The sequence below is a fragment of the Hemiscyllium ocellatum genome, chromosome 23 (assembly GCF_020745735.1).
Source record: "Hemiscyllium ocellatum isolate sHemOce1 chromosome 23, sHemOce1.pat.X.cur, whole genome shotgun sequence".
Taxonomy (NCBI): Eukaryota; Metazoa; Chordata; class Chondrichthyes; order Orectolobiformes; family Hemiscylliidae; genus Hemiscyllium; species Hemiscyllium ocellatum.
Window position 1 is genome coordinate 18,799,518 of NC_083423.1, and position 24,944 is coordinate 18,824,461.

The 24,944-nt window shown below is 38.1% G+C and overlaps 1 protein-coding gene across 1 annotated transcript in view; it reads left to right on the forward strand.

Moving 5' to 3' along the window:
• Positions 1-24,944, forward strand: part of snd1 (staphylococcal nuclease and tudor domain containing 1) — an 845,795-nt gene that overhangs the window by 95,477 nt on the left and 725,374 nt on the right. The window contains exon 11 of the mRNA XM_060842752.1: positions 10,386-10,472. Coding sequence (XP_060698735.1) covers positions 10,386-10,472 — 87 coding nt within the window. The remainder of the gene's footprint in view (positions 1-10,385; positions 10,473-24,944) is intronic.

Genomic DNA, 24,944 nt, shown 5'->3' on the forward strand with positions numbered 1-24,944 from the left:
TTGCCTTTCCTACTGATGTGCCACCACTGTTCTTTTGGATGGGTTTCTTGGAATATCCGAGCATATAGGAAGATTGTAGTGAATTTGTGCTGTGTGAATAGGCAGCTTCCAATGATATGTCATTCCATCATAGATATCACATTCAACATATTTAAAATTAACCATCAAGCAAAAAAGAAGTCTGGCAATTTTCTGAGTTAGTGGAACACAGTTGTAGTTGAACATGAGGATGTAATCAAAAGGATTGCAGGCTGCTCCAGGGTCTGTACACAAATAACTTAATAATAGTCATTATTTCTGTATTTCCCCATTTAGAGCTTTTAGAAAATTGTTGGGCAGAATTGCTTTAAATTGTTTGCACAAATATTTGACAAGGCAATAAATAACCTAATTCAAGTTCTCTTTGAACATGCTTTTGTATGCCAACTGCTTGGAATGTTTTTAAGACCCTAAAATAACTATGCTAAGCTATTTTCTCTCTTCCCCTGTTAAGTGCATATGAAAAACAGTTCACTAAATATTTTGGACTTAGTGGAGAGATATTAACAGTTGGGAAATGGATCTCTGTTTAAGGCTTCCTTTGGCAGCAAGAAAAAAGTCCCAAATGGAATTGTAGGAAAGCTTGCTCCCCTCTTCCCCAGAAATGTGCCTCAAACTTAACCTCAAGAACTTCTGTTTCACAATTGTAACATTTGTTTTCATTTAACTTTGGGAACTGAGGCAGACAGGCAGAGCAAAAGAATGTGGAGAAAGTGAGGTCTGCAGATGCTGGAGATCAGAGCTGAAAATGTGTTGATGGAAAAGCGCAGCAGGTCAGGCAGCATCCAAGGAACAGGAAATTCGACGTTTCGGGCATAAGCCCTTCTTCAGGAATGGCTTATGCCTGAAACATCGAATTTCCTGTTCCTTGGATGCTGCCTGACCTGCTGTGCTTTTCCAGCAACACATTTTCAGAACAAAAAAATGTACCAAACAGTGAATGTTTAAGCACAATTTAAGATGAGAGACCAATAGCATTTGCCATTGCCAACAAAGGCAGATGAGCACAATCTCCAGAATTTTCTTCAGAGAAGCAAAGTGACAGTGGCATTACAGGAAAGTAGATTGTTGAGCGGCTGTTGTTGGGGGACTTTATTTCAATTCTAATAATTTTGAAAAATAGGAATTTAAAATTAGCACAAGGAAAGTAAGAATTTGTAAACAGAAGAGAGCTGATTTTTGGCGAAAATAAGGAATTTTCGCTTTCCATTTTATGATAAACTGCAAAAGAAAGTGACATGCTGGCTCAATGGTTAGTATTGTTGTATCTCAGTGCCAGTGATCTAGGTTTGATTTCCGCCTCTGGTGACTGTCTGTGTGGAGTTTGCACATTCTCCTCATGTCTGTTTGGGTTTCCTTCGGTGCTCTGGTTTCCTCCCACAATCCAAAGATGAATTGGTGAATTCAGGTGAATTGGCCATGCCAAAATGCCCATAGTGTTAAGTGCATTAGCCAGGGGTAAATATAGGGTAGGGGAATGGGTCTGAGAGGGTTACTCTTCAGAGGCTTGGTGTGGACTTGTTGGGCTGAACGGCCTGTTTCCATACTGTAGGGAATCTAAGGTTTAAGTAAAGTTAAACTACTTTAATAAGTTTAAAGACAACTCGGTCAAGAGGATACTTAGTATGACCTACTTGAGTTCATGCAGCTCGAATAGCAGCTGAAACCACTGAAGTGCAATTGTGAGGTAGAGAACTGTATGGATAGCATTTTCAGAATGCCATGATCATGGATGTCACTGGCTGCAGGTTGGTCATGTGGGATAGAGTGAATGGCATGAGTTCATGAACAATGTTGAACCAACAGCATAGGAGGAAGATGTGGTCCTACAGTCTCAATTTAGGAAGTTGGTAGAAGATGAACGTGCAACACCTCAAAGTAATTTCTGGATTACTTCAATGTCATGCATCAGTCGTTGGGAAGATTTTGGAGTCCATTGTGAAGATTGAGATTTCTGAATACATAAAATAGGGCAAAGCTAGCATGGCTTCATCAAGGGGAGGTCATGCCTAACAAATGTCAGACTTTTTGAGGAGGTAATGAGCAGGTTAGATCAAGGAGAGCCAATGGATGTTATCCAACTGGACTTTGATAAGGTTATGCACAGGAGGCTGCTGAGTAAGATAAGTGCCCGTGGTGTTAGAGACAAGGTACTAGCATGGATAGAAGATTGACCCATTGAGGAACACCACAACTCACTGGCTTTCATCCTGAGAAGAAGCCTTTTACCCCACTCTCTGCCTTCTGCCAGACAGCCAGTGTTGGGATCACAACTTTTCAGTTCATACATTAATGATCTGGATGAAGGAACTGAGGGCATGTTGGCTAATTTTGCAGATGATACAAAGATGGGTAGAGGGATGGATGGATAGTTTTCAGGAGGCACACTGGCTGCAGAAAAACTTAGGCAGGTTAGGAGAGTGGGGATAAAGTGACCGATGAAATACAACGTTGGAAAGTGTGAGGTCATGTACTTTGGTAGGAAGAATAGAGGGGCAGACTATTTTCTACGTGGGGAGAAAATTCAGAAACCTGGAGTACAGAGGGACTTGAGAGTCCTAGTCCAGGTTTCAGTCAAGGTAAACTTGCAGGTTGAGTCTGTAATTAGGAAGGCAACTATAATGTTGTCATTCATCTAGAGACTACTAAATATAAAAGCAGAGTTATACTTCTGAGGCTTTATAAGGCTCTGGTCAGACCACACTTAGAGTACTGAGAGTAATTTTGGACCCTATTCCTCAGGAAGGAATATTGACCCTGGAGTAGGTCCAGAGGCAGTTCATGAGAATGATCCTAGGAAAGAAAGACTTAACATATGAGGAACACTTGACTCTGGGATTATACTCAATGCCATTTAGAAGGATGGGGGGAGGAATATCCGATTGAAACTTAGAGAATACTGAACGGCCTAGATAGAATGGTCATTTGGAAGATGTTGTCATTGGCAGGAGCGATAAGGATCTCTGGGCATAGCCTTAGAGTAAATGGAAGACCCTTTAGAACAGAGATAAGGAGGAAATTCTTTGGCCACAGTGATGAATTTTTGGATTTCATTGCCAAAGATGGCGATGGTGGCCAGGTCATTGAGTATATTTGAGGCGGAGATAGGTAAGTTCTTGATTGCAGAGGTTCAAAAATTAAGAGGAGAAAATGGGGAAAATGGGATTGAAAATCCTATTAGCCATGATCGAATGGTGGAGCAGACTTGATGGGCTGAATGGCCTAATTTCTGCTCTTGTGGGTTTTATGGAGTAGTTGGAAAGATGGTGCAAGAAGGAGTACTTCTGATTTGTGGGGTTGGCTGTGGGGACAATTGCACCTGTACAAGCTGAATGGTCTGCACCTGAACAGAGCCAGAAATCCAGGTCCTTCTGGAGTGTTCACTAGTGCTATTGGAGAGTATTAAAACTAATCCAGGAGGAGTAAGTGGGAGTCAGGAGAAAAGATTAGCATGATGTTAGGATGCTCAAAATAGTTGGGGGACAGATAGAACTAGAATAGAAAATAATAAGTTCATATGTTGAATTAGTGAGGAGAAAATAATGAAACCTACATCATAGAAGCAGCATAACTATGTGAATGCAAGCAGTATAGTTAACATTGGATAATTAGTGGCATGGACCACCTTTATAGCATTATGACGTAGTAATAATGGAGACCTGGTTTAAGAAAGGGTGGGACTGGCTGAATATTCCTGGTTACAAGATGCTCAGAAATAGAGGATTGAAGAAAAGGAGGGTGGCATTTTTGCTTAAGAACACTGCAGTGTTGAAGGAAGGGGGTGGATATCTGAGAGTTCAAGCACAGAATTGATTTAGTGAAGGTTAAGGAACAAAGAATGCAGTTACATTGCTTCACATTATCTATAGACAACTGACCACCCACCCCCTCATTGGAAAAGTCAAAAACCTAGAGGGCAGATTTAAAATAGTGAAACGGTGAAGGCAGGATCAATCTAGGCCTGAAAGAGAGAATTGGACCATCTAATTAACAAGAATATGTAATACTATAGGGTAGGGGCAGAGAAGTGATGGTAGATTAGTTTCTAGATAGCTGAAGAGCTTGCATATTGGGTAGGTAATGTCCTAGTGGTTTTGTCATTGGGCTATTAATCCAGAGACCAGCCAACATTCTGGAGACCTGGGTTTGAATCCCATCACGGCAGTTAGTGGAATTTGAATTTAGTAAATATCTGGAATTGAGCGTCTTAATGATTGCCATAAGTCCATTGTCAATTGTCGGGAATAATCCATCTGGTTCACTAATGTCCTTTAGGGAAGGAAACCTTCATCCTTACCTGGTCCAGACCCACAGCAATATGTTTGATTCTAAACTGTCCAGTGGGCAATAACTGCGAGCCTAGCCAGCAAGGCCTTTATCTCGTGAACGAATAAACACAAAATTTGCCCTGAATTTATTGGACCACCAATGGAGCTTTCAATGGGCTGAATTGTCTCCTGAACTGTAACCGTTATGAAATGCAAAAAAACTAGTAGATTTGTTCAGTTGCCTCCAGATCACAGTATCACAGACTATTTGCAATAATTTTGAGTTCATTCGGACTTGCATGATAAACATTTGTGGTTGGACAGATGAGAAAATACAATAGAGTGAAATAGAATTAAGGGGGATGTTTAAAATGATACAGCTATGGGGTGGAGAGGTTGTAGCGGATGGACGAACAGATCTTGACATGACAATATAACAAAAGCTCATACTTTCAGTTGAGAAAACAATTGCAATGTAATCGGTTCTAAAGTCATTGGTAGATGGCTTCATAGTCTTATCCCACCTGCTACAGGAGTGTGTCATAACATCTCTAAACATTTTGATTAGAAAAATAATTTCGTTTAGGGTTGTTGCACAAAAGAACCAAGGAACTTGAGTTCAAGTCATACCTGCTGTATAATAACGTCTTTGAACAGTTTCATTAGAATATAGCTGTACATATTTGCTACCAATGCTGAACCAGATTATCCACCAACATAAGGACTCTTGATGTGCAATGGGAGTGTCCCTACCTCCTAGGCCAAGAAGCTTTGGGTTCAAGACCCACCTCTGAGCATGTTGACTGTAACAGAAACAAGTCCAATACCAAAGAATGCGACTACAAACGTCCAATTGCCTGGACATAAATAACTTTTTTTAGTGTAACACTTTTAGCTCCTAATTGCAGGCCTTGCTTAGTAAGGTCTAGAGCTTTCGAAAGGACTTGAAGCCACACTTGTTTTTGACTGTATTAAATAACATTTTCACTATCTGCAGTGAAATTCTGTAGTATGTTAAATTAAAATGAAGTGGAATTTGTTTTTTCAGTGATTCTGAAGCTGGGAATGTCTGTTTTACTTTTAACATGAATTTCTTTACTTCTGCTTCATTGGTTCAGCAAGCTTTTGGACTTGATGATTGTGTTAGTTTCTTTATTTGTGGTGTCTAATTCTCTAAAATTAATGCACACTACTTTACAATCTGGATTGTCTTGGAGGTTGCCAATTCCTGGTAAATTCTAAATAGTTTCAAGCTGCAACCTCTTCCTGTTTCCAGATTCCCCAGATGTCAAGAACTTTGACTAAAAGCACAAGTGGCCAATATTTTTTTAATTTGCTCACTGAATGAGGGCATTGCTAGCTAAACCAACAATTATTGCCTATTCCTCATTGCCCAGAGGGCAGATGAGAGTCAACCACATTGTGTGGGTCTAGAGTCACTGGCAGATTTCCTTTTCTAAAAGGCATTAGTGAACCAACAATCAGCAGTGGATTCATGGTCATCATTAGACTCTTAATTCCAGAATTATTATTCTTGAATTCATACTCCACTGTCTGCTGTGGCAGGATTTGTACCCAGGTCCCCAAAACATTATCTGGTTCTCTAGATTAAAAGTCCAATGATAATACCATTAGGCAATTGCCTCCTGCTTTCTAATATAACTTTGCTGATTTGTAACCTGAGGAGAGCAGGAACAGAATCAGGTGAAACCCTCTGCTGATTGGAGTCCTACCAGACATGTAAAATGATGATTGTGGTTGTTGTAGGACATCTCTGCCGGAGTTTTCATGGTAGTGTTCTAGGCTCAACCGTCTTCAACTGTTTCATCAATCTCTCTGTTGTAAGGGCAGAAGTGAGCATGTTCACGTTATGCAAAATTGTTCAGAATCATTCATGATAACTCAGATGCTGAAACAGTTTATCTTCAACTGCATCAAGGCCTGCAATGGTTCAAGAAGGCAGCTCATCATCTTAAGGGCAACTGAGCTTGGGTAATAAATTTTGACTAGACAGTGACACCCACTTCCCAGAGATAAATTTGAAAAAACAACTCATGAGGGGCATGGATAGGATAAATAGACAAAGTATTTTCCCTAGAGTGGAGGAGTCCAGAACTAGAAGGCTTGGGTTTAGGGTGAAAGGGGAAAGATATAAAAATGACCGAAGGGGCAACGTTTTCAATCAAAGGGTGGTATGTGTATGGAATGAGCTGCCAGAGCAAGTGGTGGAGGCTTGTACAATTGCAACATTTAAAAGGCATCTGGAGGGGTATATGAATAGGAGGGGTTTGGAGGGATATAGGCCATGTGCTGGCAAGTGGGATACCTGGTCGGCATGGACGAGTTGGACTGAAGGGTCTGTTTCCGTGCTGTACATCTGACTCTATTACTCTATGACTGCAGACAACCAATTTTCCGTCAGATCTTTTAGGTTCTGCTCTGTTGCTAGTGTTTGATAATTTCACGAGATCTACATGATAGTCCAGGACTGATTCAATAAGCTGGCTTTAAAAAAAATGCCAGAAATTTTATTGTACCATGTTTTTGCACTTGGACAGGTGCTTTGAACTTGTATCTAACTGGAGGTCTGTAAGTCTCAAAACTCTGCTGTTACGGAAATATTTTTGCTCATTATGCTTTCTGAAGCTGCTTTTCCTTAACCTTTGGTCCTGAGCAATTAATGGCATCAATAGAGGAATGAAAATAATGCCCAAATGCAGAATTTTCCTATCAAAATATTGGGGTCTCTCTAGTTATGTTACAGCTGAACAAACAACTAATACTGCAAGTAACACTGCATTAGTCTTCAAGAAGTGAGAACAAGACTAAGCTCTGTCCAAATAACCTAAGGAGCTTGCCGTGTGTGTGTGTGTGTGTGTAAAAAAAAATATATATGATCTAACTTAACAAGGAGCCACTAAATTTCAATCAGAAAGGAAAGATCATATTATTGCACAGTTTTGTATCTCTTGTTGCTGATGGCTCAATATCTGACTGATTAAAAAGTAGGTATTATGGTAATGTATCTTAAAGGCCATAGTGAAGGTTATTGTAAAGGAAGGGAGTGATGATTCTTATTTTTTTCTTTTGGGAACCAATCCTATTCCTTTGATCATTTGATAAAATAATAGCACAATGAATTTTCTTGGCCTTTGAGCTTAGATGTTAGCATGGAGTTCGTTAATGTATTTTCAAAGTTGTTATTGGGTCAGCTCCCGGCTTATAAAGGTATGATAATGTCAGTTCGATAGCGTAGTCAAGATGTCCCTATAGTTTACATAAAAATTGAAAACGTAGACCCAGGTTTCTGAATTGTTTTTTGTTCTTGTTCATTAATATAAAAGTGAAAGTATGCCTAGAAGTCCTGAATGATTGTGTTCAAAACATCATCTTAATCATTGAAGAAACCATCAAAAATAATATTTATAAATACACAGTAATGGAAATATTCATGTATATATAATTTCTTTCCTGACCTCAGGATGTCTGATGTATTTCACAACGAATGAAAGAAGTATATTTTCAAAGCAAACAAAAGATGATCTTAAATCTTTAGTTTTGACAAGTGTTGAGTAGCTGTCTCTTATTCAAGGAATTTCTCAAAACAACTGTGTCAACAGTTTGAAATTTTCATATTGTAAAAAACTACATTACTGACTGAAAACCTGGTCCAGCTGCAATTTTCTTAGCCCACCTACCCAGAAAATAATAGCCCTGGGTCAGTAGCAGGAATGATGTCCTACTGGAGACACCCCATTCAGATTTTTGGTGCATATGTGATGCCAACTGATGCCAAATTCAAACATGTGGATCTTTGTTTTGTCCTGAATGGATTTTGTGAAAATAAATTTATAAATGCTTTTCAAGATTGGTACTGTGTTTAAAGGGAAGGAGAGTAATCAAACAAACTGGCCTTGTTTTAGAGTGAGGTTGATTGAAGTATGTAATATCCTGCATAGTCATGCCATGTTGTTTTCTCTTGTGGATGAATTGAGTGGCACTGTTTTAAAATTAGGGGTCTCTGTTTAGGGAGGAGATGAGAATTTTTTTCTGTCATAACATTTGTGCGACTTTGCAACTCTGCCTCAGAATGCAGTTGTGACAGTGCAGTTTAATGTTTTTGAAGCAGAGGTGGAGAGCTTTTTTTGTTAGGCAAGGAAGATTGGGAATAGATGACAATGTTGAATTTGAAGCCCAAACATATTGACCATGATCTACTGAATGGGGGAGCAGGCTTGAGGAGTTGAATGTTCTGTTGTCATCATTCTTGAGTTAAGCAATACCGCTTTTTCATTATTTCTTGAAAAGTGAATAATTTTGATTTCCAACAATGTACTCCATTTAGCAGTTTTTGTCCTCTCGTTCAACTGATCTATGATGTATGAACTAAGTTATCTTTCCAATCCCCCCAGTTGCTATCAATGTTGCTGAATTTTGTTATGGCTTATTACCTCAAAATAAACACTTGTTGGCCTGCAGTTTACAAGTTCTGGTTTAGCACATGCTTATTTGAAGTGTCAATCTTCATTCAAGGATAGAATTTTTTCTCTCAAATCGGAAGGTCATTCAAAGCTGCACTTCAATCACAATGTTTTCGCTGACATTTCACAGTATTTTCTTACCAATGCATTACTATGGTATTACATCAGTAATTTCACTTTCGAACTTCTTACTTGATTGCATCATACTAATAATTCCGTTTTATAAGTGCTTAATTGATTATGAAGTGTATGTTAATGCCTGGGGGATGTGAAGGATACACAACAAATCCATGTCTGATCTTTTTTTAAGATAGATTTGTGTCATGTTTTGCCATTTTATTTATCATTTTTTCTTTTATCCTGAATTCTTTTGTCATTTGGAATGTAATTTCCTCAGATAATGGTAGAAACCAGATTGTTGAATATTTTTAAGGCAGAAGTGGTCTCCTTCCTATTGGAAGGATGTTGTGAAACTGAAAGGGTTCAGAAACAATGTACAAGGATGTTGCCAGGGTTGGAGGATTTGAGCTATAGGGAGAGGCTGAACAGGCTGGGGCTGTTTTCCCTGGAGCATCTGAGGCTGAGGGGTGACCTTAGAGAGGTTTACAAAATTGAGGGGCATGGATAGGATAAATAGACAAAGTCTTTTCCCTGGGGTCGGGGAGTCCAGAGCTAGAGGGTGTAGGTTTAGGGTGAGAGGGGGAAGATGTAAAAGAGACCTGAGGGGCAACTTTTTCACACAGAGGGTGGTACGTGTATGAAATAAGCTGCCAGAGGAAGTGGTGGAGGCTGGTACAATTGCAAGATTTAAGAAGCATTTGGATGGGTATATGAATAGGAAGGGTTTAGACGGATATGGGCCGGGTGCTGGCAGGTGGGGCTAGATTGAGTTGGGATATCTGGTTGGCATGGGTTGGACTGAAGAGTCATAGAGTTATAGAGATGTACAGCATGGAAACAGATCCTAAGTAGATAGATTCTTGACTGGCAAGGGAACCAAAAGATATTCGGTGTGGGCATAGTAAAAGGAGACCTGGACATTGAAGTGTCACTGATAACCTTTAAACAAAGAAGAAACTTTTATTTTGATGACTTTTAAAACTTTTGCCGTCATTTTGACTGTCGATCTTGTTACGTCATCCTCCTTAACAATCCTAAGTTTCATTTTCAGCATCTTAGCTATGTACTTAGCATTCTAATTTTTTCAGAAACAAGTGTTGCTCATTCATACTTGCATTGAGGAAGAGTAGGGAAAACAAAATGCCATATGAACTTAATTTTATTGGCATATCTGGTTCAAGTAGTGATTTTCTGGAATGAAACTATGGTTACAGTGCAGACCACATTAACACTGCTTGCTACTTTTGTGCTGAATAATAATTTTATGCATCTGAGTGGCCATATTCTTAAGAAATGAGATTCCAAGAGTCAAAATTCAGTAAACATAAGTAAACAACAAGTTTATCTGAGAAATGCTACTTTCTACCATCCTATTATACAGTCTATTAATTGCTGTTCAAATAGGCATCTGTCTGTCCTTTTTTGTTATTCGTCAATAGAGAAAACTCTAGTTAAAATATTTTCATTTTATACTTAGGATCGAAGGAAACTGCGGCCCCTCTATGACATTCCTTATATGTTTGAGGCCCGGGAATTTCTGCGGAAGAAGTTGATTGGCAAAAAGGTAAGCCTGTAAAAGACTCCAGTTTATCGACCACTAACTGTTGAATTGCATTTTACTCTGTGTTTGTGATGTTGCTACAAAACTTTTGGGTTTATTGCCAGAACTTCTTTTTCAAAGCATTCATTGAGATCTTGCTCTCCCATTTCACCCCAACCCACCACTACAGATTTAACTAACTTGCTAGTGTCCGGGTCAGCTATGAATGGAGGCTAATTTTATGGGTTGCTACATAAATTGTTACATGTTGCCTTTTGCTTCCCTCCTACTATGCTTCTCTTGAACATGACTTTTGATAAATGGTTCCATGAGAATTGTTTACTGGTACTTTGCCCACATGACCATTCTTCACATGTAAATCTTGTGCTTCGGTTTAACATATTTTGAGAAGTGAGAGAACAGCGGTAGGAATGGCTGTAGTTTGATTAAATTTAGTCAGGATAAACTCGTGAGTTAGAATTATGAGGCCATTTGAGATTTTTCAGTTTTATTGCAAGGGTTCAAGAATGTGTGGATCCTGGACTACACTTCATCCACTGGCTGTTCTGGACAATGAAGCATAGATTTCTACACAATGTAGTATTGTACTAGTTGTTCTTCCACAATTTCACAGTTAAACACTTGCGTTTCAGGACATTTAGGGAAGCTAATTTTTGCTTAAGTACTGAAATTGAGTATATTCCAAAATAAAGCATTTAATTTGCTATCTTATCGAATGGAGACTGACTGCTGTTCCTGTGTTTCTAGACATGAGAAGGTTTATGCGAATTGAAAAGGTTCTAAATGCTCTACTGTTCAATATTAATTGATTCAACTTAAAAAGACTGCACTAAAAACTCATTTTAAAGCTGGTTTGTGATGCTTCCATAATGGAAATGCAATCATAGTCTTTTTCCGGATAACATTGTATACAGCATGGTTTGGGTTCCTGAACTGTGAAAATAAATTGTTAAACCATTGTTATGTTTTCATTAATTAGTTTTGTTACCATTGCATGTTCCAGTGAGGAGATGGAATTTGACTCTGGAAAGATTGCATCTACCTTGATCATGTCTGATTAATTTCTAGGTTGCTGTTCTCGTCTCAGTGTTGCAATGACTCCTCAAAGGCATTTGTCTTGATGAAATCATAAATGCCTACTGTTCAAACAAAAATATGCAGTGTCATCAGCTGCTTCATTCTTGGCAAGGGAGTTATTTTATTCATTGAAGCAGCTGATGACACTGAATATTTTGCTCTAACAGTAGGCGGTGATAATTTTATCATGGAAAGTGGCTAGGAGCTATTGGGCTTGATCGTGAGTACTGAATTAACCTGAGAGATGGAGCTTCAGCAATCTGGTCCTCTAATTGTGTTAATAAAATTACCCAATTTCTCTCTCTCCCCACATCCCTCAGGGTTCAATACTGATTCAGTAATTTCCCTAGTAGTTACCTTTTCCTTTCCGAACAAAAGTACATTGCCTTTTTTAAAAAGAAAAACATTCCTGATTTAATAATTTGGCTGATTTTTCTCAAAGAATGTTTTTTTGTTCAGTGAAGCAGTCATTACCAGTGCAAACAGAAAACAAACATTTAACAGCTTTTGGAGTGATGCAGGCTGATGCCAGATGGAAAACAGAGACACAGGAAAACTTATTCACCTCTACAGTTGCCTGGGGAATAAAATAGAATGACTATTGTCCACTCATCAGAGTCTATGGCAACCTGAAAGTCCTGAAGACCATTAAAATACAAATATGCATGTGTATGATGCAAATAAACCCTTCTGTAATTGCTGTTAATTAGATGTACTACATTAAAATAAAACCTAAATATTGGTTGCTAAAACACTTTTTTGGAAAGTTGCCTCATGTTTGCTTGAAATTATTTAAGCATCTAATTAATGAAAAAAGTGTTGAGTTCAAATTTGATGAATATTTTTCTTATTCCTTCTACTCTGTTGAAATCTCGGTAGAATTTTGAGATATTTTAAAACTTAGATGGAAATAGGAAACTGGAAAAGGACGTAAAGTGAAGGAATGAGTAAAACTTCTGGCGCGGGGGTGTACAACTCCAACTGCTTGGGATCTAGAAAAGCCAAATTAGTATTTTCTTCTTAGAACAAGAAGGTTGTGAAGGAGCTATGGATTGTTTGCCTGGAGATCATTAGCATACAACTACAAAAATGAAGGTAAAAGCCAAATGAAATATTTTTGTGGCCAACTCAACTGGTTGGTTTGGCATGCAACAGTGAGAAGAGGATAATTCTGTGGTATAAATAGGAGTACTCTGATCAGTATTGCTTTTGGAAAGTAAACATTTTTACCAGACTAATGCCAGGGTTTCATTATAAAAATAAATCATGAAATTCCTCTGTATTCTTCTGAATTGAAAAGTTTAAGGGTAACCAGATTGAGACTTTTAAAATGATTAAAATAATTCAATAGAATTGGTGCAGGAAAATTCAGGATGAATGGCCATAATATATTTTTCACTAAGTAGTGAACTTGTGCAACATTTGTACTCTTAACAATGCAGAGTTGCTCAATTAAAATTTAGGATTGAAGTGGACAGATTTTTATAAGGTATTAGAAGATATGAAGCAAAGGCCAGTCAATGATCTTGAACTAAAGATTAGCAGTGAGTGAATGGTAAATCAGGCTTAGAGTCCTGGTTAGTTATGTTCTTGCATTCCCATTTTTGATCATCCTGACTCCAGTCTCCATTTAGGGATTTCACATTAAACAAGTGTCCTATATCCAAAACTATTGGGAGTAAAATATGTAATTGCATAATCTTATGATTGACTACTTGTTGGCACTTGTTGATGGATACGTGAAGGATAGCATGCCCCCTGCTGTACATCATTAACTGGCTCCCATTATGAAGTGATGAAATTAGATTACTAGATTAGATTACTTACAGTGTGGAAACAGGCCCTTCAGCCCAACAAGTCCACACCGACCCGCCGAAGCGCAATCCACCCATACCCCTACATATACCTCTTACCTAACACTACGGGCAATTTAGCATGGCCAATTCACCTGAAATGTTGTATCTGATTTGCAGTGTTGATTTATTGTTGAAAATTGGGCTTGTGAATGATGGCAATACATTTTTTGGAGAAGAAATTTAAGATTGTTTTTGTTGGGATTCTGCTGTGTTGAACTTCATTTGACTGTAAATATAAATAGAACATGAGTTTTCAGCTGTATCTAAACATTGCAGCTGTGTAGGGGTGATTTTGGAAATCTTTTTCATCAAGTAATGTTGTGAGAATATTTTGGTATTATCGACATCGTAAAGCTATAACTAAAATTTTGATGCAGTCACTAACTGAACAACTGGTCATATTGAAGGGCTATTGGAAATATAGGGTTCCACAGGGTTAATTGATCCCTTTTCATTCACTATAATAAATCCCTGGGCCTGCACTTGTGACTGTACCAATGTGTCAGTCCATCTGTCCTTTAGAGAAAAATTCAAGAAACTTTTTTTCCCCAAAAGTGTGAAGTCTACATTTGTTATATTATCTAATTGCTTTCTCATTGCTGAAAGGAGAGATGTTGTTGAAGCTTTTAAATTTTCCCTAATGAGGACAAACTCTAGAATGCTACGTTGCAAATGATCATAGCAATTTATAATACAGAAGGAAAGGATGCTGTTTATTTAGCAAGTCCACTCTGGCTGAACCATCGTCATACGAAAAGCAGTGGGGAACTAGATCACTGAGCTTCTGGATAATTTAAAAAGGTGCAAGACCTAACAATTTTCTTTTGATGTAAAGAGTGCCCTTGTGTATGAATACCTGTAGCCTAACTGTCCATCTTAAATTGTTTATTGATGTCAGTGGAGCACGCGTGATCCCTCAAAGTGTTGTCCAATCGCAGAGCCACATCCCATAGAAGATATACTGTTTTGGGTCTTTATAAGTCAGTTGGCTGGGGTCTGCATACTTTATCACAAAAATGAATAAACGACTGCTCTCTGCTAGCCAGGACAGTGGCCTATGTGTCTATCATTGCTCCAGCACTGAAATTCATGCACAACATTGCTCGTTTATTTGGTAGGCAAAGTGCTATTTTGGACTGGTGGTGGTATTGTATTGTTATAAGGTGCAGCATGAATAACTTCCTTAACCCGTTGACTTAGAAGTGGAGCACATCAAAATTCCTCTGTGGGGCAGTGGTTATCTGGTTGTTTATTGTGGAAAATGTAAATGTGCAAGTGGGTCAATGGCTGCCACTTTTGGACCTGAAAAGTGCTTGGTATATCTCAAATTACTGTGAAAAGACAAAGTATATTTAAAACATTTTAGTATACTGTCTTGCCCCCACTACCCCTCTTGTCATCGCTACTTGCTGCATTCTGCTGTGTCCCTATCCTTTGTGCCGACTTGGATTGCAACTCCCTGTTGCACCAACTTGCTTTGCCCCTCTTTGTACAGTGTCACATTGTCCTTCCTACTGTGCAGCCCTCTTCATTTTGCCTTCTTCAATGCCTTTTTGTTTGCATTATCTCCTATTGCTGCTTTCATATCGTTCCTCTGGCATCTCTCTACATACTGCCATCTCACTTCTTTTCGCTCTGGCTCTGAATACCTACATCTTTGGCAAGATTATTTATGCTATTCTGTTCACGTTTGTTATATTTGTCAGTAGTTTAGAACTTAACAGGCAAGGCATTTACTTGCCTTTGAAGACTTTAGCGCATTCTGCATCTGGTCAAGCCCCCCCCAAGGCAACCTCTCAAAATGAAAGTGTTTGAGCATATGCTTGTTATTGAATTGCTGAAGGGGTAACTATCAAGATAATGAAAAAATGTTGCTGCTAAATGTGGAATATTTTAATTTCATTGCCACTTTCACTGTCATCTAAATACCACAAGATGGCAGGAACATCATTGTGGTAGTGTTCCTTGAACAAGTTGTTCATATATCTGGAAATAAAGGTCCTCGACCTTGAAAGCTTTTGAATTGATGAATTGAAACCATATTGTTTTCATTTAGACTATCAGAATAAATATGAGAGGGAAATTACTAATATTTTTGTTATAATTTTACAAAATAAGGCTCACTGGACTCTGCTTGATTGGTGGAATGTGATGAGCTGGCTGTTGCAGGACTTCCTTTACATAGCTGTTGCTGTTTTCACTATTGATATCTCAGAATTCAAAATTGTGTGGATGAAAGCAGTTGGAGTGCTTACATTTTATAGTGAATAAACAGGGTTGATTCAGAGAAACAAATTCTTCTGATTGGTGAATATAGATAAAAGGGTATTCCAGGTCATCCAAGGATGAAATTAGGAATTCAGTTTTGCACATAGCATTGGAAATGTGAACCTGGGTTTCATTAAAACAGGACTAATGCTGAGTGAGCTCTGACTTTCAGGATCAAGTTTTTTTTTGGTGAGGCTTTCAAGAGTTCTGGGAACTTGAGTTTAGGTATAGGTCAGTAGTGACATATTTGGAATAGGCTGGAAGGACTAAATACCCTCCTGTTGTGCTGTAATATACTTTTTAATGTGATTAATATGGGAGACAATGGTATATAATCTGTCCTGGGACTTAATTATGATACTGTATAAATGGTTGTAAGAACTTGAAAGGGAAATGTATCCAAAAATCTTTAATCTTGTTACCTAAGAGGGCTGATGACAAATCAATTTCTCTGGTAAAAATTCAGCAAGACTACAAACCTGCAGACTACAGAATTGGATGTTGGAAAGCAGGTAATGATAGAATATTTCATTGGTTGCACACACAAAGGAGGACAAATGCTGTGAAACATTGTCTTTGAGGAATGAGAGAGACATTTCCTTTTCTATCAAAAGCTGTTTTTACAAATATCACCCAGCATCTGGGTGGATGACACAGTGGCTCAGTGGTTAGCACTGCTGCCTCACACCACCAGGGTTCCAGGTTTGATTCTAGCCTTGGGCAACTGTCTGTGTGGAGTTTGCACATTCTCCCAGTCTGTGTGGATTTCCTCTGGGTGCTCGGGTTTCCTCCCATAGTCCAAAAATGTGCAGGTCAGGTGAATTGGCCTTGCTAAATTGCCCATGGTGTTAGGTGCGTTAGTCAGAGGGAAATGTGTCTGGGTGGGTTATTCTTCTGAGGGTCGGTGTGGACTTGTTGGGCCGAAGGGCCTGTTTTCACACTGTAGGGAATCTTAAGAGCGGCTGCCCTCAGCCGAAGGTAATGCAGATTCAGAAGATATCATCACTTCATTTTTTCGTTTTGGAATTTCTTGCTGCAGTGAGCATTATTAGTTTAAGTCTTTCACTAATTGAAGTTGTTTTGTTGCAGTTGAATGCACTCACAAACTGACTGTTGCCTCATGGATTACTGTGATTTGTTTTGTCAAACTGGAAGACTCTACTGTGGGATCCATATGTAAAAGCGTAATTGACTTTCTGATGATTTTAATAATCGCTGAATATATCATTCACTTTTTTCCTTTTTCAGAACAGCTGTTTATCTATTAGTGTTTGAAGTTGCTTTTAGTTGTGCTAAGCCAATGTGTGGTACTGCAAGTGACATGGCAGGATGCAATAAAAATAATTTTTTACTGTGTTATTGAAAATATTTTTACACTTGGAGTTTCGGTTGAAGGATAATGGTAACTGTTATATTTTGATCTATTTTCGAAATCCAACCTCTAAATTATATTACCTGCTATATCTGACAACACAACCTTATACTGGAAAAATAGCTTATCAATGTCAAATTCTTTTTCATTTTTTTTGCTGGACTTTTGAGTCAAAATATCTCTCTGATGCAGAAGGCAGACTATGTGTAGCCTGATTCTGCATCTGGAAAGGGAAAAAAAAATACAGTGCCTTACTGTATGTCAGAATGCTTCATGTACAATGACTTTAAAGTGTGGAGTCATTAACCTTGAATATAATACCTAATTATAAATGTCTTTGCTGAATCAGAAAGTTGATGTTCATTAGCCCCTCATTTGGTATTTTCTTTAGGAAATTCAAGCTTGTTGACTAATTTAAAAGAAGTCAGTGTGCTCTCCCCTTTCTGAGAGAGTTGGACTTTGCTCAGCTCTTATAGTATGTAATAGAATCCTGCAGTATCTTCAGATGGCTATGTTTTTGATTTATTCGGCTAAATCTTAAATGGCTATCTAAAGGTTGAGGGCATCTCAATTAGATGTGTAGAAATAGAGCATCAGATGATGATTCAGGTATTTCAAGTACTGTACTTATGAAAATTGTAGGATCAGGAAGGGAGAATTTGTGTCTGATATGAATATGTTTTCCACTTCTAGCATTGGTAAAGTTCTCAGTCCCCAATCACTGTTGAAGACAAATTATAATGTACATTGGTTGTGGCTTTCTCAACAGTAGAAAATAAGTTGATCATTGTTGATAATGCTGACTCAGTCGTAGTGGTATATTGTATGTTTTTGGAGTCGAGAGTGCAATGGAATACTCTCCCCTTAACCATATTGGTGTTACAGCAAAGACATTAATGAAACATGCACAAAAAATTGTGGAGAGGTTCAACAGCTCGGGCTACATCTATAGGGAAAGAGAAACATAGTTAATGTTTTGAATTGGGTATGACTCTTCTCCACAATCCTCGGAATAAAGACATAATGAAGCTTGGTATTGTGAAGACCAGAATAGTTCGCATTCTGTGTTCTTTGGATTATCTATTATCTAATAACCAAAGCTTGCATTTGGAATCAAAGTCTCTGATAAAGTTGACCTACGCAGGATCACTTTATAATGGTGCAAGAATTAACAAATGTACACCTTTTGGGTAATGTGCTGATAATTAGACAGGTCTTTTTTTTTGTCTGAAGGTACACTTAAAAGATGCTTGAAAGCAGTCTATTAATGCTGTTGTACACTCAGCATCAAGTCATGCAGTCTTGTAGAAAGATGGCTGCTAATTTCAGTTGTCTTCCAGTAGGTAGATTCCTAGCTTCAGTATGCAATGACTGTGGATAATCTTTAACTTGATATGGGATACATATTCTTCTTCTTAATTTTGTGCAGGTTTGGCAATACATTATTGTGATATAACCAGGTTGAGTGCAATCAGGCTAGAAATGGTTCAGCTCCAACTATTGTTCCAGTTTGCAGGCTCCCATAAGGATTAATACAGAAATTGTGCCTAACATTTCATATTTGGGACTTGATTCCTGCCACAGGTGCCCGGGCTTTCTAAATTTTATGGTGCAGCAGGACATGCTGTGTGGGTAATCCTTAAAGCTGTAATCAAAAATAATAGACTATGCAAGATTGACAGACGACTTCCCTATTTGTGTCAGGGAAAGCCACTTTAAATTGTAGTAGCTATTTTCTAAGTGGGAAGAGCAGCCATTTTGTGCACAGCAAATATTTTGTACAGGCTTTTTGCCTGTATTAAAAGGGATTTAATTATACACTGAGAATTGATTTGCCAACCGAGGACACTTTTTATTTTTAGTTTCAATTTGAATACCAAATGGAATTAAGTATTTACAAGAATTCCGTTGGATTGCATGATCATAGTTTTGGACTGGTGTGCTGTCAATTTTGAAATGCTAGCAAGTTCCTTCTAACCTAAATTCAAACTAGTCTCGTTTTAACATCATTTCAATTATTCAATGGTTGAGAGATGCCTGAAGGGGTAATACTGATGACTTTGGCCTTTTTGGAGACCTTGTTATGGGTTAATTGAAATGGAAGGGGTAGGATGTCGAAGGTCACTATTTTGTAATAAAGCCTTAGTGTTAGGATTGGAATGAGTTCAGATTGTTTGCAAAAGCCTCAAAATCAGTCTGAATTTGCAGTGTTAAAAACGTGGTTGATATGGTATACAATAATTTGAATTGGTGTACAGATCAGCGAAAGAAACTACATTTCTCTAAAGTTAACATAGAAACAAGGTTTTTTAAAGTTTAAAAATCACAAGGGTCAATAAAACTCCTTTTCTTCGATCTGCCTCCTCACCATCTTTGTCTGTTGTACTTCATAATCTCATACCCTCTCAAGCCTATTTACCTGAGTTGCATTGTCATGATACTAATAAAACTGTTATCTTTACTATTCTGTTTCTCAAATGTGAGCAAATCCTTTGGCTCACTGTGAATTGTAGGCAGTCTTGATTAAGTGTGATCTTGAGGTTAAGGCTGGTAAACTTCCCAGAATACAGAGAGATCCTTGCAGTTGAATACTCAAGAGGTTATGATGGTAATACCTAGGTGCTCCAGCTTCATCACCATCTTGATAATGTAACAGGGTAAATATTGACCGATCTACAGGACATTATTAGGCCACTTTTAGACTACTGTTTTCGGTTCTGGTCTTCCTGCGACGGGAAAGATTTAGTTATAAGGGTTCAGAAAAGATTTAGAAGATTTTGGCAGGATTGAAGGTTTTGAGCTATTTTCCCTGCAGTGATGGAGGCTGACTGCTTTATCTTTATAGAGGTTTATAAAATCATGAGGGACACAGGGTGGATAATCAAATTCTCTTTTCAAGGTTAGGGAAGCCAAAAATTAGGGGGCACAGGTTTAAGGTGAAGAGGGAAAGATTTAACCAGGGCCTGAGGGGCAACTTTTTCTTTCAGACGGTGGTGGAAATGGCTGTCAGAGGAAATGTTGGAGGCAGGTACAATTACAACATTTAAGTAGTATCTGGATGGGTGCATGATTAGGTAAGGTTGAGCGAGATATGGGCCAAACACTGACAAATGGGACTAGATCAGTTTAGGATATCATTTCAACATGGACAACTTGGACCAAAATGTCTTTTATTTTTGTTATGTGTCTGACTCTTTCAAGAAATCGTGCTCCACTTCTAATTTAACTGGATGGACAAAATATCTTAGATAATATATATCAAAAGAGATATATTTTGCTTCTAAGCATCAACTAACTGCAAGGATGTTTGTGAGGTTATGTCAGGTCTGTCTTTTGTCAGACAAGTTGATTGCTTCTTGTGGTACATCGCACTATCAACATATACTGGCTAAAACATTTTGTCATTCAGATCTGCAATATATATCATCTCAGATGTTCCTTAACTAGGGTGTTCCTTTGAATGTTTGCTACAGAAACATTTTGGTTGAAATTTACAAAGTCGATTGAGTGCTGAAGTACCATTTGAGCATTTTTTTCTCCGTTAGCTACCTTGGTCGAAATCAACAGTTGATTTTGGGTCTCAGTCCATGTCTTGTGTGGTTCTTGAAAGAGGTCTAAATTTTATATTAGCATGAAGTAGTTACGTTAAAAAATAGTTTGATCTGTAACTCCCCATCTCTGAAACTTAATTTGTTTTAAGTCATTACTCACATCACTTGGTTAGTCCACTATTGATATACTTGGTACATAGTTTACCAGATCTTCATTATATTTAGTGTTGCCTGTGGGATTTTCTTTGTGGAGTCATGTTTTTCCAAATATTATGTACATCACCGTGATTTGCATCTGAAATTAATTGTAGAATCTTTCTGGGCTTTGTAGAGAGTGGTGCACAAGTAATGCACAATGATGCACACTAAAATAAAGATATGACATAATCTACTGTGACAACTGATTTGTAAGATCACAATAGTTCTGTTTTCTTTCACCTTCCTCACTGTTTGGCTGAAGTATTAATGTTAATATGTGAACTTAAGCTTCATAACACTAATTAAGAATGCAGTTCATAGGTGACTTAAACAGATGAATGTGCTTGTAGGTCAGTGACGAGAGTGAAAAGTGGCTGAGAATGTGATACTAATTGTCTGGTTTCAATTGCCTACATATTGATTGTAAAATAACAAGGGAAATGTAAGCAATGAATTTTTTTTTGAAGATAATAGGATTTAGATTCTTATCTATGCAGTGAAATGGTGAAAAATTCTTGAGTTTCATCTATTTTGACTCCGGTAATAACCAGGAAATAATATTTTAAGTATGACATAGATTCAGTAGTGTTATTAAAATCAAAATTGTTAAAAAAATTGAAACGCTTACAACTAAATTTTAAAAAGGAGCAGATTTCATTTGTTTTGAGCTCATCATTGAAATCTGTCACCAGTTTGGAGATCTAAAGTAGAAATGTCACACCACCTTGGTGAAGAACATTGAGGTCCTTAAGTCATAATATGTTGTTTACCCTCAGTGGTGTTCAACATTGAGGTGCACTGATTCATTAGCTGAGGCAGGAAAGCTGGATGATAACTTGTAGTAGTTTTCTTTTCCCAGCTTCGACTTGAATTCATGAAACTTCATGGTTTTCTGCATTAATGCTTGGATGCTTACAACGCCTACCCCCGTCCACCAAACTTGCTCCTAATTCCTAAATCACCTGCCTCAGTAGGTACAGCAGAATACTGTAAATTTTGAAAATAAAGAGCAGAAAATATAGAAAATAATAGGCCAAGCGAAATCTCTGGAGAGAAAATTGGGTTGACAGCGAGTTTGATTGCTTTCCTAATGAACAGGCAAAATTAGAGACAGAACAGCTTTTACTGAAGAACCGAGGCAAGCAAGGGTCTGATGGGATGGAAGGGTGATTGGCTGATACGGAACAAAGATTACGTCCCTTCAAATCTGGCATTACCTTTTTTATGAACACTGGCCAGAATCCCAAAGTACTGTGGATATTTTCACCTTGTAGTAACTCCAAAATGCGTTCTAATAAAGGGTTCGGAGCCAAAGGTGCCTACGGATGCAAGTAAGATGGCTGTTTATGGAGAGAAACACAAATGGAACTTAAAACAACTGCCTTCCAGAGGAACAGGCAAGTCAAAACAGACTGTGCTATGACTATAAAAGATATTGAGAGACTGATGATCCTCTGCTCAATAGCAAGCCATCCTCTGCAGATTATATCCCAAGCCACATGTTTCTACCTTCCTAAAGAAGCTCAGAGATAAAAAGGCCAGTTTTAACTCGACTGGAGTTGATTTGGGGAACTGAATATTCTCGTGTAGTGGTCTGTGTTCAAGCATTAGTGCGCTGTGAGGTCATAGTTGAAGAGTTATTCCCCCGAGCAACTGATACTGTAATAAAGTTAAATCCTCTCTCACTCCAAGTGCCACAATTCAGTTACAAGAAAAAAGGACAACAAATAGACGTCCTCTCACCCCAAATTATGAAGTTTAATCACGTTTGAAAAAAATCAGTACTCTGGAATCTCAACCAATCTTCAAATCTAAGGAACATGAAACAGGCAACAACTACCAATATCAACACTGCCAATAACTTCCACTGCCACAGCCGCAATATTCAGGTTCCATTTCAGAAACATTTTTAAATTCATTTTTGTCGGATGTGGGTGTAGCTGATCGGCTAGCATTTATTGACCATCTCCAGTTGCTCATGAGTAGGTGGTGGTGAGCTACCTTCTCGAACCTGCTGTGGGTTGACTCACAATGCCATTTGAGAGGAAATTCCAGGATTTTAACCCATGACAGTGAAGGAATGGTGATATATTTTTCAAGTCAGATGGTGAGCGGCTTGGAGGGGAGCTTGAAAATGATGGTCTTGTCCTTTAGATGGAAGTCATTGTGGGTTTGGAAAGTGCTGTCTGAGGATCTTTGGTCAATTTCTGCAGTGCATCTTGGAGATAGTATACACTGCTGCTACTGAGCATCAGTAATGGAGGGAGTGGGTGTAGTACTAATTGAGGATGAAGTCTAAGCTGACATTCCAGTGGAATCCGGAGGGAGTGCAGCCCTGTTAGAAATATAGTTTTCCCATTTGGATGTAAATTGAGAACAATGATGTTCACTGGAGTAAAAGTGCCAGTAATGTTATTTGAAGAATAATGGTTTATTCTTGCTTGGTGTCCTGGTCACTATCCCTTGGCTACCATCTCTAGAACAAATTGTCAGTTGCATATTGCTGACTGAGGAATTTAGTGATTTGCATACAATTTATGCATCATCATGTAACTTCTCTCCAAAGAGTAATCCTTTAGGGTGCTTTGAGTTGTCCTGAGATCATGAAAGGTATCATGTACATTTCTTTTGTCTATACTTTGATAGCAATTGCTTTTAAAGATAAGCAGTACACTGAAAGATAAAATTATATAGGTAATGTGGTAAATGGCTGCTTTCTGGATGTTTGGCCTCTTGCACTTCTCATTGAAGCTGAATCTATTCACTTTGTTATTCCAGATATAATGCTGACTTTCTGTGGGTATTTGCAAGGATTTATACTGTCGGGACTGAGCTTCTGAGAAAACTGCTGCTTGTTCATCCTTGACCTGCCAATTATTTCTTTTAATCATCTACTACCTGAGCATAGTTGTTAAGGTTGGATTGAAGCAATTTTTCTGATTGCTAGCCTATACAGGCCTTCCCTAGCTTTCTAATATTGCTTTGAGGCCGAGTTTACATTGAACTGCAGTATGTTTTGTAATACTAATGTGAATGTAGTGCAAGGAAAACTGATTTACTACATTTGGCTGCATCTCAAAGAACTGGTGTCAGGTTTCTTCCACATTCTTGGAACAAATAGGAATGAAATTATACATGAAATTGCTGTCTGAAATGATGTGTGTTACTAGTGAAGGCCAGAAATCCTAACTGTATTTATTAGCAGCATGAAAGCCACTTGCTGTATCAGCAATCTGTAAACCACTGCCAACTTTTGGTGTAATTGACCCAACAAATGAAGCTCTAGTCTTTTTTGGACAAGGTTGAAATATGTAGTTGAGGATGGCATCTTCGAATTAATGAAGGCCCATGAGGAGAGTTCTCATCATCGTTCAGATGAAGTGTATTGCAGAGGGATAAGTTTAACCTTTTGCTCAATGTCTAATATTTATTTCTTTTTACAGGTTTCTGTGTATATAATCCATAATCATTCAATGGGTTTACTGTGTGGTGAGCTGGCTTTATGGGTGACATTGAATTCCTAAGCTGTGAAAAGTCATAAACAATTTCCATGTATTGTCATTCTTCCCTTGCCTAGTCTCCTGGGGCTGAGTTTCTATTGCACTGATTTAATTCAGAGTGACTATGACTGACCTTGTAAACTTGCCTGTAGATATTATAGCATTCATGCTGTACAAGACGTATGAAGTAAAGTAGTTTTTTGTTATATTTTGAGGCTGGGAGAAAGGAAGAAGTTGGGGAAGGAGTGGGTGCATTTTAACTCCTCTCCCTCCAGTTCATGAAGTTTAAAGAGTCCCTTTCTCCCTTGCTCACAAATATCTTTGGGCAGGGAGAGTCAATCACTGCAACAAAACTTCTGCATTCACCTATTTTTAACTATTTCCACATTAACTTCCAACTGTGTTTTGAACAATCAAAATCAAAGTGCTGAAGGTTGTATCATTTCACAAATTATTCCAGAGGCCTAACATGGCAATCTGGCACTGAAATTGTTTTTTCCCTAAAACCAGAAGCTGTAAATTGAACTAAGATGGACTTTGACTTAATTTTTTTTGCCTCTGTTGGAATGGTGACATAAACACTTTTCACTGCTTTTTTTTGTAAATATACAAGTGACAACAAAAGACTATTCTATTCTCGACCAAGGTACCTG